Source organism: Halyomorpha halys, unplaced genomic scaffold, assembly GCF_000696795.3.
Source record: "Halyomorpha halys isolate HHAL.00 unplaced genomic scaffold, Hhal_1.1 Scaffold91.1, whole genome shotgun sequence".
Classification (NCBI taxonomy): Eukaryota; Metazoa; Arthropoda; class Insecta; order Hemiptera; family Pentatomidae; genus Halyomorpha; species Halyomorpha halys.
In genome coordinates, this window is record NW_027110755.1 from 2,359,964 (window position 1) to 2,370,785 (window position 10,822).

The following is a 10,822-nucleotide window of genomic DNA, read 5'->3' on the forward strand; positions in this document are numbered from 1 at the left end:
ATCTGATAATGTTAAATAAAAAAGACAAGTTGAAATGATTACAGAAGTTAATTGGATAGCATCAGTTGGGAGTGGAAGGAATGAGGGAATGGGATAATAATATTAATTTTTTGATTGAAATTTTCAAAGGATTTAGTTTGAAGAAAACAAATAGATAATTATAATTAATATTTATTTCTCGAATATAGTTATGTATTTAATTTTCCTCGGGTTCACAAAATTCTGGAACCAGAACCGTTATTCTTTTGGTTACAGTCTTCTGGCTGAAGTCAGGGTTAGCTCCCTTCTTCACTAAGCTTAGCCAGTGAACTGAGAGGCTGTCTTTGGAAGATGAGCAGTGGAATTCAATAGTTTTCTCCACCTTCCTAGATGGTTGACAATTTTTGTTGCATGTGGCTTGTGGCTGGAGAGAGAAGCAGGTGTTTTTTCCATCTTGAAGAACCTGAGGCTGATATGTAGTGCATCCTGATGGATCTTTACTACCTGGTTGACCTCTAGTGGTATTGTTTCGTGGTGTGCTCAACTTCCTAACTCGTCGGCGAGCTTCAGCATCAGAAACTACATCATTATAAACTACCTCCTTTGGGTAGCATTCTTCATTATTGGGTTGGCTAAGATATTCCTTAGAGGGACCTTTGCAGGATGCATCAGCAACTGCATATGATGCTGTGAAATGCTGATAATCCTTCACCACACAATTAGCTGAGGTAGTAAAATCATTACGAGGTTCTCCATCAAAGGTTCCACATAAACCTCTAACTTTATCTCTGTAGCTATTAGATATCATTAATGCTATCCGATGACCGTCATAGTAGAGCTGGAATGCATGTTGATTAAAGTAAAAATGGTGGTTGCTAAAATATAGGACAGCATTGTTTTTACCCGGAAGAGCATAAGCATAAAGTTTATAATGACTGTTCTCCCAGTTTGATATTTTGTTGTCGGCAATTGGGATATTCTCCCCATTGACTCTAACAGTTACACCAGCGGGTCCTGTGGGTTCAAGGGTCACAACATCATCACCAAGAAGGACTTGCACTTCCTGTAATGAAAATTATAAAAATTATTTGTGAAACATTAGATGTATCATTACCATATAATATGTGATTACAATAAATACCTTCTTCTGAGAACCAGATTCTTTGGTGAGAATTGCATAACCATAATTGCTATCATAGTATTCGGATGATTCCTGGCTTCCTTGTTGGTATTCATATGGAATTGATATAGCCATCACATGGTAACAATTGCCTAATCTGATGGGGTAAGATCTGTTGTTAAAAGTAGATGCTTCGTTGTTGTCGATAGCACAAGTAGCTGTAGGATATAAAAAAAAATATTATGAAGTAAATCAGTTTTTAAAAGTTTTTATTTAAATAGTTTTATTTACAAAAAAAAAAGAACCTTTAAAGTTGGAACTAAGAAAACGAATTTCATGTCATTATTAAAAACATTTCATGTTTTAAATTAAGATATATAACTATGGGTTTTTGGTTTATCTTACCATAAGGTGTACTGTAGTAGTAATGTGGTGAAAACAAATACATCTGGCTATATGCTGGGGAATGAGCTAAGAATGGCTGAGCTTGGTGGCTTATTGGAATACTTGTAAAGTAAGAAGAAAATGTTGGAGCTTCAAATGAAGAGTTTAGGAAGTTAAAATTTTCTGAAAAGTTTGCTGAGAATTTGAATATGTTTTGTGGGTTTTTAACACCAACAAAGTTTTCTTGATTGTATTGGTATCCCCAATAACGTATATAGTCATAAAATCCATACAATCCTTTATACAGTGGTTGAGGAAGATTCTCATATTTAAATGTGACGTCATATTTGTCTAATACATTAGCATGTTGGCTCGCATTATGGCAGGCTGGCAGGATATAATTGCCCTTCTGCATTTGTTTTTCACAGACATATGTGTAGGGATGCTGTTTTAAGTATTGCTTTCTTGCTTCAGTCTGTTGCATTTTTCCCTGAAATTAAAAAAAAAATAAAGTAAAATTAAATTAATATTATAGCAGTAATTGATCTATTGATAACTAATTATTTTCAATTTTACCTCAAACTGTATTTTGGAATTTCCATTTTGGTCAAAGTAAACTTTTCCTTGGAAATAAGATGTTGGGTTGGCTTCATATGCCTGCTTGTAATTGAAGATTGGTACTCGAGGCTGCTTGAAATCTACATGAACTGCAGCCTTGAAACATATTAATGTACAGCTTAAATATTCATCCAAATACAGTATTCAAGCTCATTATGAATCTCAAGTAGTTGTATTAACATATAAAGCTTGATTAGTCAAATATTAATATTTAAAAAATTACATTTTATAATTTTGAATAATTTATTATTATTTTTGTCATTTTGAAAAATAAAATATTTCATATAATAGTGAGCTTTGATAACTGGCTATTATTAATAAATTATTAATTTTTAATTATGTAATAAAGCTTACTTGGAAGGATTGAGCATTCTGAGATTCTTGATATGGTCTGCCACTGATAAATGCTAGGAATCGTGATTTTTCAGAAACAGGGCTATCAGCATACACAGTAGTGAAGTAATATTTTCCATTATCCTGCTGTCCTGCAAAGGATACATATGCATCGAATACACTGGCCTGTGCATCTTGTATTCCAGACTGTGCATTGGCCAGAAGTTCATCAATTCTATATTCCTCATCTGATGGTTGAGCCATATTGCCTGATTGTGTTCTTTTATGAATATGCCTGACATTTTGATCCCTTGACCTGTGTTCTGAATCTTCCACTGTTGAGTTATAATATAATGAAAATTCCGTTGGTTGTGGAGAACTGTTCTGAGGGTTATAACTTATTGAATAATAATTGTTTGAAAGACCATGTGTGAATTCATGAAAAAACGATGATGCAAAATAGTCGTAATCTTGCCTCTTGAAAGCATTGAAGACTTGTGCAATTTCAGCAAAGCCATTTTCACTTTGTGCTTCTACTTGGAATTCATAGCCAGAGAAATCTTTTCCAAATGTATTGTGGTACTAAAAATATATTTATTTAGATAAATATTCATATTTTTTTTTTTTATAACAATGAATTATAAAAATTAATACATACTGTTTTGTTTGGTCTAACATAGACTTGCTGAACATATTTTCCTCTACTGTAAGAGTTGTAATCATTGAAATTTTGGTAGGTTGTGTAGAGTTTAGTACTGTGTTGGAATAGTTTTTGGCGATGGTTTCCAAAACCGTAAGGCTGGATGAAAGCTCTGAAAGTGTTATTGTATCCATAATACTCGAACTTTCCTTTCACTGGAGCATAAAATTGTGTACTTTTTTCAACGACAGAAAGATATCTTTGTTCACTATGTGGGGCTACAAATCCAAACTTTCCAGTCTTTGTTTGAGCCCAACTGTAAACAGATAAATTGTGTTATTATATTATACTTATTATTTTAAGCAATTTGATTTACATGAATTTCCATTTTATATAATCATTTAAAATACAAACACTGCTTTGTATTGCCCATCAGTTGATGCACTAAAGGGTGTTTGGCCAGGTTGATTGTCCTGCTCAATGTGACCTTTACCTTCAACATAAAAATATGCCATGGATGGCTCACTGTATGAGTAAGTAAATTGATCTCCTGTTACTAGGGGAAATCCAACTTCCACACTGTATGGTATGTAGAATTTACTTTGGTGGTAGGTGAAACCTCTGCGCATTTTCTCGTCCATATTCTTGAAAACTGTAAATGAAAATCAATAATTGATAGTGGATTTTGTAACTTCTTAATCAGTTTGTAAGGAATAAGTTTACTTATTCATCAGATACGTACATTCAGGTATCTGTTCGATACTGTGATTATCAAATGAATAGAAGCTTACTCCTCCAAATAATGGGAAGACGAAATTAGCTTCTACTTGTGATGGTTTATTATATTCCCAATTAAGAAAGTCAGAATTCAGTATTTTGTTGTATGAATATTCTGATTTTCCACCTTGTTTAGGTGGCGCTTTCTGGTTGTTTCCTGATTGAAGTTGATTAAAAATAAGATTTATGAAATCTTCTGAGGATGAAGACAAGAAGGATACCTTAAAAAAAAAATTATTTATTTATCATTGACATTTATGTAGTCTCGCATATTGGATAAATTACTTACAGTATGAGGTTCCGCGTAAAATCCTCCAGCTTTGTATTCCTGATTATACACAAAGGAATTGGGGAAGGAGCCATCGAACCCTTTGAAGGAAGAAAAGTCGTGCTTGTAATATAAAGTATCAGGTTCCTTGGCTATGTATGATTTAATAAAATTTTGTGAATATTGTAAGCCGTAATTTTCAGTGGTAAGAAAATTGGCTGCTGCACGAGCATTTTTTACACTGAAAAGTGAAGTAGTTATAATTTATGCCCAGAAGCTAATTTAATATTTAAAAAAAAAAAATTGTAGATAAGATATACCAATTGGAAATCATGTAAACTTACAATTCTTGATCTGCACTGTATTCACCATTTGCTACACTCTCAATCGCAGATTTAACAGCAGCATTGACATGTTTACTATGGTCGTAGTTTGTTTGTTCTGCCATACGTTGTAAGATTTGTGGAGGAGGGTTAGTCTTCATTAGCTGCATAACAGCTGCAGCTCTCACTTCAGGAGTTTCACCTTGGTTTTGATATATTCTGTAAAATACTGCTAGAGCAGTGTGAGGATGCAGTTTAGCATATTCGTTCAAATATGCCACCATTAAAAAGCGTTGAAAGTTGGTGACCTTGCGTTGTCCTTCAAGATAAGGTTCAAATATAGCTAAAACTTTATGATGCCCTGTGTTACCTAAGGCCCTGGTAAAAAGTTGAATGTTGGTAGAATCTTCCTGCAAGATGGCACTATCGAGTTTGTGTTGTAACCATGGCATGTATTGTTCTTCTACTACAGCGTAGTGGTTGTGGTTCTGACTTGATAGATGGATTGGATAGCGATGGTGAGAACTCTGTCTGTCTACTTGAGATCTTCTTATGAGGTCAGTAAATGCCAGGATTGCGCTGTCGTTAAGGTATTTCTGGCGTTGTACTTCCTTACTTTTTACTGATTCCTGTTAAAAATAAAATTATTGTTTTTGTCGATTGAACAGAATTGTTTGATATGTTCAAGATTGGTAATACTCACGAAAAAGAAATTCATGTATTCTGTGGTTGGATAGCGGGCAGATCTTGGTATAACAGCGAAGAGTTGAGCCGCTTCATATTCTTTAACTTTTTTAGCTTTTATCCATTCCATTATTGTGACGAGAGCTGGTCCATGTCCAGCCCGAGCTACTGCATCCCGAAATGCTTGCCTGCATGCACACATAATTTGTTATATAACATTTATGAAACAGAATTACTTTATAAAATGTATTGACTGTACTTACCAAGCATAGTAGTTTTGGTATGTGTCTGGTTTTCCACCATCTCCAAGTTTTTCCTCAGAAAAGTAAAGTTTAACGGTAGCTTTCTGAAGTTGCTCCGTGTTAGCAGCTCCTACGAACCTTGTTAAAATTTCAAACAGTATAAGAGTGTCCTCCTTGGGCATTTCACTTGGATTAGTGAGTGATTGTCCAATTTGTCTTGCTGTGCGTATCATTCGTTCATCGTGTTGCTGACTATCTCTTTGACTTATACTAGCAGCATTATCTGGTGCGAATTCAACATACGGAAAACCGTTTAGGTCAGGTGCTGTCTCTAGGTACTCTTCACTTGAGCTTATGGAAGAATCGCTTGAGGAAGAGGAACTAGAAGACGAACTGTCAGAACTTTGCTTCATTAAAATGATTGTATTGTTCCATGAGGGTGACCGTATGTGTCTCTTGTTACTTTGTTTAATACCCATGGCAGCCTGTTCTTCCTCGCTGCTTGAACTGCTGGATGAGCCGCTCTGTGAAGAACTCTCAGATGATGAGGAGGATGATGATGAACTTTCTCCACTGTTTCCATTATGAGGATTTCCTTGTTTATGATTATAAACTAAACTTTCCACTGTTACAGGATTATTTACAGCTGATGAAGAACCCTTTGATTTTACAGCTTCAAGTGTCAAATTCAGACGACTTACTACTATTCCTTTTTGGTTGTTGTAGAGATGTGGGGCAATGAAGATCTTTTCTGTTGTCACTGATGATTGGATTGTGTATCGATCATGGTGTCCAGAACATATGATTTTACTTTCAGACGTTCTCTGTAAAGTAATAAGTATTTTAAAATTGATACATCCATTATTTTATATAAAGTATTGTATATTTTAAAATTGATATATCCATTATTCACTATAAAATAATATATATTTTTAAATTTATGCATCCATTATTTCAACATAAGAAAACAATATAGAATTAACTTACTGTAAGAATATTTCCCATTGTATTAGTTCCTGCATCCCAACCTTCGTGTCCATTCATTCCATAACGGTAGACCACGTGTTCATCGCTGTTGGAAAAGTTCCTTGTCTTATCGATCATGTAATGCTCTCCATCTCCTTTAAGGTGCGGTAAGGGCGCTAGTTCTGGTCTGCTTTGTAATAAATATTCTGGTAGTACTGATACTACATAGTTTGTCTCGTATTTACCGTGGATCGATTCCTAGGAGAAATAATTAATTTATTTTCGTATTTGATTATAGAATTTGAAATACTTATCATTGATTGCACTAGTTCTTACTTCCATTGTCGAAAACGTTCCAGAATCTTGTTCACCGTGTGGCACACTGTTAAACTTAGATTCTTTCAAGTTTTTACCTTGGGTGTCTACCTGAAATTGGCTTACAATTCCTTTTTGAAAGATGAGTTCTGCGAATGATATACTCTTGTCAACGACCATCTTTTGAAACTGTAATAAAATGAAATTTTTTTACTTATTTCTTATGAATTTAATGATAATTTAGAAATAAGAATTCAAATATACCACTCCATTATTGTGGTGCATTTCAAAAGGGAGGTTTCTAAATGGGTAACTCTTGTAGTTGGCTTGAGATTCTGGAATATAACTAGCCCAGCCCTTGTGTAACCTCTGGTTTATGGAAGCGTATTTGGCATCTTGGACCTGTAATTATTGAGAAGTGTAAGTATACTGAAAGTTGTGGTTAGGAATGGGATTGACAGTAAATGAAACCTGGAAGTTAAGTTGGTTCTCCGAGAGGACATAGACGTGGAGTATGCCCTGTATTAGATATCCTGCGTATTGGTCTGCTACTTGGTGGAGTCCTGTTAGTGTCCTGCCTTCGATCTTATATCTGTATTGCTGGCCTGGTTTCCAGCCTAGAAAAATTAATGTTTCTTGAATGACCGTAATGTGTAATTATATATTATTTTAAGAATAATTTTGTAATATCTACCATAGTCGGCTGTGGCCAGTCCCACTGGAACAGAGATAAATAGAATTCAAATTAGTGTTAGTAAGGTTTTTTATTTATTATGAATTGTATTTTTGAAACAGTATGAACATAACTAGTGTTTGTATATATACATTTTTTTTTTGTAAGAGTTTTTCATCTCAAGCTATATGACAATTTCGATGGAGGTGTAGTTAAATTAAAAGTGAATTTGGTGTAGACAACTCAAACTTTCTTTTAAAGATTTCAAAACATGACTTAAACTGTGAAGTATAAAAAGGGAATAAACATGAAGATGATTTAGGTATTATTAATTTTCATTAATAAAAAATTGACGAATTTGTAAACACAATTTTGAAAGTTATATAAAAGTTTTGTTAGTAATAAAGATTTTATTTGGTTGAAATTTACAGAACAGCACCGTACTATTGTAATGTAATTCATTTTGGAAAATATGCTCTCATAATTACAAATAGATGAACCTAACTGTCACCTAAATGTAATAAATTATTAGGCAGGTTTTGCAATGTTCATGAGTGTGTTTATTATTTAACGGTCTCAAGTGACCTCAAGATTACCTTACTCGATTGTGAAGATTGTAAAATTGTTTAGTGTTTTTAATTAAATTGCAGTATGAAAAATCTAGTTATTTATTAAATTTTTTTCATTAAGAAAAAGAGCAGGATCGACGAAACAGTTGTTACACTTGCTGTAGTGCTGGTGAGATGTAGTTATTGGAGCGTTTACTGTACAAAGGTCTTGCTCAACGCCCTCTATTCAAATTCTAGTTTTTCTCTTTACTAAAAGTTGCGTTTTATATTTACACTGACGCTGTTGTTTATTCGTTGTTAACATATGTCTGTCGATGAGATTGTTGATACAAATTGTTAATCAACGGAAGGATTGCTATCTGTTCGCATTTCCCCAGACAGCTCTACTCCTAGGTACCGAGGGAAAAAAACATTGATTTCACCCCAATTTTTTATTACTTTAATGAAAACTGTATATAGTTACTAGTAAAAATTAACAAGTCTGCCAAGTATTGTTAGGAAGAATTAAAATGACGATTTTTTCAAAACGTTAAAAAACATTAATTTTTCATTCGGACCTCCACTTCTTTAAAACTACATAAACACTAAAAAACCGAATAGAACGTCATTTAAGTTCAGGTAGATTAAATTGTCTAAAATATGAGCCCTGATAAACCTTCAATTGTAACTGAGATACACTTTTTTAAAAATCAACATTTATTAACGAAAAATCAGTAATTAGTGAATTTATTTTGAGAAAACTATATCTCATAAATCCTTAGACGCTCAGATGTCTGCTAACACTTAAAATTAAAGCGAGTAAAATATATTGTAAAATAGTTCACGACGTTTATCTTCGTAGTCATCATGAAATTTACCAAATTAAATTCACAAAATTTTGATTACTAAATGAGTTTGAGATATTTTTAGATCGGGGAAAAAATGACCAAATACATTTGTTCCATATCGCTGCTACCTTACCAAAATGTGACGTTATTGTTTTTTAATTTAAATAATTATAATAAATAAATTTTTTAGCAACTGTGTTTAGTTCCTTAAAGAATAAAAATAAATGTCTTTAATACTTATAAAAATTGGCTTGAATGTATGTTCGTTTTTACATTTTGTTTTTGTCATTTTTTACCCACTCATATACGAATAATTAAATTTACCCTATCTTTCAGACTTTTTGGCTCGTATTTCTTTTTAAAGAAACTGGTAACCCACACAGTTTGTGTTGGTAACCTGCTACTTTTTGGCAGTTGGAGGAGTTTAACCAATCTATCATAATTATTAATGAATGCTAACCTTTCTATCTTCAAATAATAAAATTAACGAAATATTAATTTGTAATTAAATATTAATTTAATTACAGTCACAAAGTTGATATTTTTTTATTCCCAAGTATTATTTTTCAAACCGGAATTTATAATTTACTACTTTTTGATAATTGAGGAGTTATTTTTTATAGTTTCGGAATGAAAAAGGAATAAATCATGCATATGAAATTTGTCTCATTTCTTATTTCAGTTTACTGCATTTACTAAGCAAAAAAAGAAAACCAAAGTTGCAGAATTATTAATTATTAATACAGTGAGAAAGATCTGAGTTGAGATTAATTTTTTTTGCTGGTGTTATTAGAGCGAGTTTTTAGTTTATTAGAAATATAGTTTAGTGCTAAGTAACTATACAAGTAAGAAATATTTATGGTTTATGCGCTTACCAAGTGTGAGGAAAGCAGCGAGGGTCCAATTCATGTCTTGGCAGCCTCGTGTCGAAAGGTGCCCTTGCCTCTTTTCGCTTGGTATTTATACATATCCCACTGTTCAGCAAAATCTTATATCAAACGATTATTATTTGCTCAAGTAGCAGTTTTTGGAGTTATCTCTTTCATGCACATGTCGAGGTATTTAGTTTTTAAAAATACGATTGATATTATTATAGATTTGTTTTATTATATATAGATTAAACGAAGAAAATTGTATTAAATAAAGTAATTCGATTTGTAATACATATTTTTTTCGTCTCTATTCTTTTTCTTGACTGTTAATGATTTATATTTTTGGAGTCCTTGTAAATGAGTCAGTAATAAAACCAATATATTGAGTCGTTTCAAGACTTTATTTCTCCTAGTTATGCTTTACATTAAAAAAAAGTCTTTTTTTTTTTATAAAATAGCTATCTACTTATAAAATTATATAGATTTAATAGATCAATATTAGTTTTATAACAGTTTTATCCTTACACAATTCAAGATTACATAAACTATTATCAACAAAAATCCACATTCAACAGGTTAGGACTATAAATAAAAATTAAAAAAGGTGTTAATTAAGTACCTATTTTTTTAACTTCTAAATTAACTTTTTAAAAAAACCCATCCTTATTCATATATGCATTTGTTCAAATCAAGAAATTGATCTCGTTTACTAACATTTTTAATTCTTTACGATCTTGATGATAATTATTTAATATCTAAACAAATTGTTTGTTAATAATTACTAACTAACCACATATTAATTTTACTCGAAATGGTGGTTAATATTTTCTGAAATATAAATTGTTTCTAAAATTTATCTTCCTTATGAATCACTTTTACATTCTCAAAATAAAAAATCTGTTTATTTTTAATAACGTGTACCAATACTGTTCTCTCTGGTCCTTTTCCATGTTTTTTATATCATTACTATGTTGGTGTATTCTCTCCTTGATATATTATTTTGTTGCTTGACGAGCTTGCGGGACAAGGGTCTTTTATTTTACCATAAAATTTTTTATTTTATCACTTAGTCTGACACACAATGAAATTTCTTCTACGTCATAATCTTTTAATGACATATTTATCATTATTATGAGAGATAGTTGACCGTGGATGACGTACGAGGAGAAGATGGTTGGGGGTGCGGTCAAAGAGAAACACAAATAAGTTGGTGTAACCTATTTTATTGTGCC

The 10,822-nt window shown here is 32.3% G+C and overlaps 1 protein-coding gene across 1 annotated transcript; it reads right to left on the bottom strand.

The window, feature by feature from the left end:
- Positions 1-155: 155 nt before the first annotated feature.
- Positions 156-9,665, bottom strand: LOC106677246 (vitellogenin). Its single transcript, XM_014415049.1, has 18 exons — positions 9,594-9,665; positions 7,344-7,367; positions 7,121-7,266; positions 6,914-7,051; positions 6,671-6,838; positions 6,356-6,592; positions 5,390-6,192; positions 5,146-5,314; positions 4,464-5,071; positions 4,141-4,360; positions 3,817-4,072; positions 3,489-3,726; positions 3,093-3,390; positions 2,456-3,016; positions 2,060-2,197; positions 1,505-1,973; positions 1,121-1,317; positions 156-1,042 (listed from the first exon to the last, which is right to left on the bottom strand). The coding sequence occupies exons 1-18, from the start codon at positions 9,625-9,627 to the stop codon at positions 197-199; spliced, it is 5,550 nt and encodes a 1,849-aa protein (XP_014270535.1). The 5' UTR covers positions 9,628-9,665; the 3' UTR covers positions 156-196.
- Positions 9,666-10,822: the final 1,157 nt, after the last annotated feature.

Excerpts from the sequence above, each read along its gene's own strand:
- LOC106677246 (XM_014415049.1), bottom strand. The coding sequence starts at position 9,627 with ATGAATTGGACCCTCGCTGCTTTCCTCACACTTG. Across the intron at positions 5,315-5,389 it reads TACCAAAACTACTATGCTTG|GCAAGCATTTCGGGATGCAG; the intron begins GTAAGTACAGTC and ends GTGTGCATGCAG. Across the intron at positions 1,974-2,059 it reads ATTCCAAAATACAGTTTGAG|GGAAAAATGCAACAGACTGA; the intron begins GTAAAATTGAAA and ends TTTTAATTTCAG.